The 1,387-nt window shown below is 28.2% G+C and overlaps 1 protein-coding gene across 1 annotated transcript in view; it reads right to left on the reverse strand.

Moving 5' to 3' along the window:
• Nucleotides 1–520: 520 nt before the first annotated feature.
• Nucleotides 521–1,387, reverse strand: part of LOC107105063 (protein FAM69C-like) — a 40,297-nt gene continuing 39,430 nt past the window's right edge. Inside the window, exon 6 of the mRNA XM_015405181.1 lies at nucleotides 521–741. Coding sequence (XP_015260667.1) covers nucleotides 546–741 — 196 coding nt within the window. The 3' untranslated portion in view covers nucleotides 521–545. The remainder of the gene's footprint in view (nucleotides 742–1,387) is intronic.

Below are 1,387 nucleotides of genomic sequence, written 5' to 3' on the forward strand. Positions count from 1 at the left end.
TCTATTTTTTTAATCTCTTATAAATAAAAAACTAAAGCCGGTAAATATATAAAATATTCATTTATTTTATTTAATTATTTGTGTTTTCATTTGAACTCATTTTCAGAAATGCTGATAAATTCAATGAACAGAATTTTTTCTTCTGGTTTTTTTTAAAGAATCATAAATAATAGAATATTAGGAAAGATCCAAATATGATTTAATGGAGATTAAATAAATAATTTTGACATTTTTTTCTTAATTCATTTAGTTATTAAACATCTAAAATGCTGGAAGTTATCATCCTCCAGTTTATCACATAGAAATGAACTTTTCTCATTTTATTTTTCCTCTTAGAAACAATAAAATGTTTTTTCAAAAAAATTATCACCAAAATTAAGAGAGGGGAATCATTTCTGAGAAGGAGCTGAATGAGAAGCAGTGATATCAGAACCTCAGGCTGGTTGTATTTTTATATTTTTCTACCTTTAGGTCATAGATATGCTTTAACGTTCCTCCTGATTAAATGAGTTAATTGACTGTGAATTCTGATTGGCCAGCATGAGTCAGCGTCTCACCTGCAGGTTGGTGTTCCTGCGGTGAGGACTGCACCTGTGCTTGAGCGGGTCACACCTGGACGAACAGTCGAAGAAGTTGCAGTCGTCGTCGCTGCTGCAGTTCTGCTCCAGGATGTCTCTCATCTTCGGCTCGAAGAACGCCATGTCCACGTCGATCGCCACCACCTGCAGTCCCACACAACAGCTGATTACGACAAATTATGAGGAAAAAAAAATTAAACCTCAAACATTTTTCCAGCGTCGTTGATAGAATAATGTGATTCTAAAATAAAATATGGAGGATTGAAAACAGTAAGAAGCTTTACTGAAACAGGATTAAGAAAATATTCTGATCTAAAATCAGGATCTGGTGAAAGATTTTATATATTAAACTAATATAAAATATACAGTATATATATCTGTGTATGATAATAAATTAACAGTTATTAGATGAATTAATATTATAATTATAATTAATCCTAATTTTGTGCGGACTGTAGGAATTGCCTACCTTTTTAATTACTGGATTAAAAAGATTTTTAATATATAGCTTTTTATTTGTAGTGAAATTAATAAAAACTATCTTTAAAATTATATAATTAAACTCACATCAAGAGAAAGAAGAAAAGGAACAAATTATATTAATAAAATGTGATTTTATAAAGATTTTATCTTTATATAAATTATTTATAGTGGAGATTTCTTTTTTAGATTATTGATTTTTTTTTGGTCTCCTTATATAAAAAAATATATTTACTATTTTTATTTATTTTAACATTTTTTTATTAATATGTACCTGATGAAACAAGATGCTAAAGAATCTCTGTTTGATTTGAAGCTTAGATTAAATT

The sequence above is a fragment of the Cyprinodon variegatus genome, unplaced genomic scaffold, assembly GCF_000732505.1.
Source record: "Cyprinodon variegatus isolate N-32 unplaced genomic scaffold, C_variegatus-1.0 Scaffold2038, whole genome shotgun sequence".
Taxonomy (NCBI): domain Eukaryota; kingdom Metazoa; phylum Chordata; class Actinopteri; order Cyprinodontiformes; family Cyprinodontidae; genus Cyprinodon; species Cyprinodon variegatus.